Source organism: Pteropus alecto, unplaced genomic scaffold, assembly GCF_000325575.1.
Source record: "Pteropus alecto unplaced genomic scaffold, ASM32557v1 scaffold137, whole genome shotgun sequence".
NCBI classification, from domain to species: Eukaryota; Metazoa; Chordata; class Mammalia; order Chiroptera; family Pteropodidae; genus Pteropus; species Pteropus alecto.
In genome coordinates, this window is record NW_006440135.1 from 4,159,317 (window position 1) to 4,160,613 (window position 1,297).

Here is a 1,297-nt window from a genome sequence, read left to right on the forward strand (position 1 = left end):
CTGACCCCAAACTCCAGGTTTTGTGGCCTTGGGTGTCCCTGGGTGTCCCCGGGTGGCCTCGATGGCTCTGGGTAGCTATGAATGAGCCCAGATAACTCAGATTGCCGTGGGTAGCCTTGGGGTGGCATGAGTAGCTGTGGGTGGCCCTGGGTGACTCTGGGCATCCCTGGGTTAGCCCTGGTGGGCATGGGTGGTCTTGGATGCCCTCGACGGTCCCGGATGCGCCTCGGAGGCTGCAGCAGGCAGCAGCGCTTCTCGATGCTGGCACCGGCTCGGCGGACTCCCGGCCCCGAGTGTGACATAACAGGCAGTTTTACATAGTCTTGTCATCCCTACACAGCTGCCGAGATCAGGAAGGACGTTGGTTGGTTGGCGAGCCATGAATCATCAGGCGTGAGCAGGAGAGTCCTTTAGCGGCGGGGAGGGCAGTCAGGAGTGAGCTTATTTGAGCAGGAAATGGCCAGGGGAGTTAGGCGGCCACAGATGCGTCTGAGGTCCCTGGATACTATGGGTGAGGTTTCCCACGGTGACCCAGAGTGGCCCTCGATGGCCTAAAGTATGCCTGGATGATCCTGCGTCATCCCGAGTGGCTTTGAATGGCAGTGCATAGGCATGGATGGCCCTTAGTTACCCGTATGCCTGTGGGCAACCTGGTTCTACCAGGTGGCCCTGGATTTCCCTGCATGTCCCCAGGTATTCCAACCAGAACCCCAGACAGCCTTCAGTGGCCCTGGTGGCCTTTGTGGCCCCGAACGTCCCTCAGAGACACTCCGAGTGCCTCAGTGGACGTCGGTGGCCACCGCCAGATTGGGGAGGGGCCCACTCTGGTCCCCACGTGGGGTCTGGCATCACCCTCCGCTCCTCTGCGCCCCGTGCTCACAGGCGTGGCCCAGTGTCCGGGCGGAGGTGAACGGCGGGCACAGGGTGGCGACGTCTCCCGTGGGGACGGGGAGGGCGCCCGTGGACGGTGCCGTGCCGTCCACAGGCGTGGGCTTCACGGTCATCCTCATCTCGCTGTACGTCGGCTTCTTCTACAACGTCATCATCGCCTGGGCTCTGCATTACCTGTTCTCGTCCTTCGCGGTGGCCCTGCCCTGGACCCACTGCAACAACACGTGGAACAGTGCGCGCTGCGCGGACGACCCCGCGGGCAACGCCAGCGGCCGGCCCGGCCTCAACCACAGCTTCCAGACCACGCCCGCCGCCGAGTACTTCGAGTAAGTGGGCGTCCACACCCGGCCCGGGGCCCCCGTGTCTGCCGGAGTGGGGCTTGGGGAAGATGCAGAGCCGGCCCCCA

General features: G+C 64.0%; 1 protein-coding gene across 1 annotated transcript in view; it reads left to right on the forward strand.

The window, feature by feature from the left end:
• SLC6A3 (solute carrier family 6 member 3) overlaps window positions 1–1,297 on the forward strand; it is a 33,016-nt gene that overhangs the window by 7,223 nt on the left and 24,496 nt on the right. Inside the window, exon 3 of the mRNA XM_006917164.1 lies at window positions 986–1,217. Within this exon, the coding sequence (XP_006917226.1) occupies window positions 986–1,217 (232 nt within the window). The remainder of the gene's footprint in view (window positions 1–985; window positions 1,218–1,297) is intronic.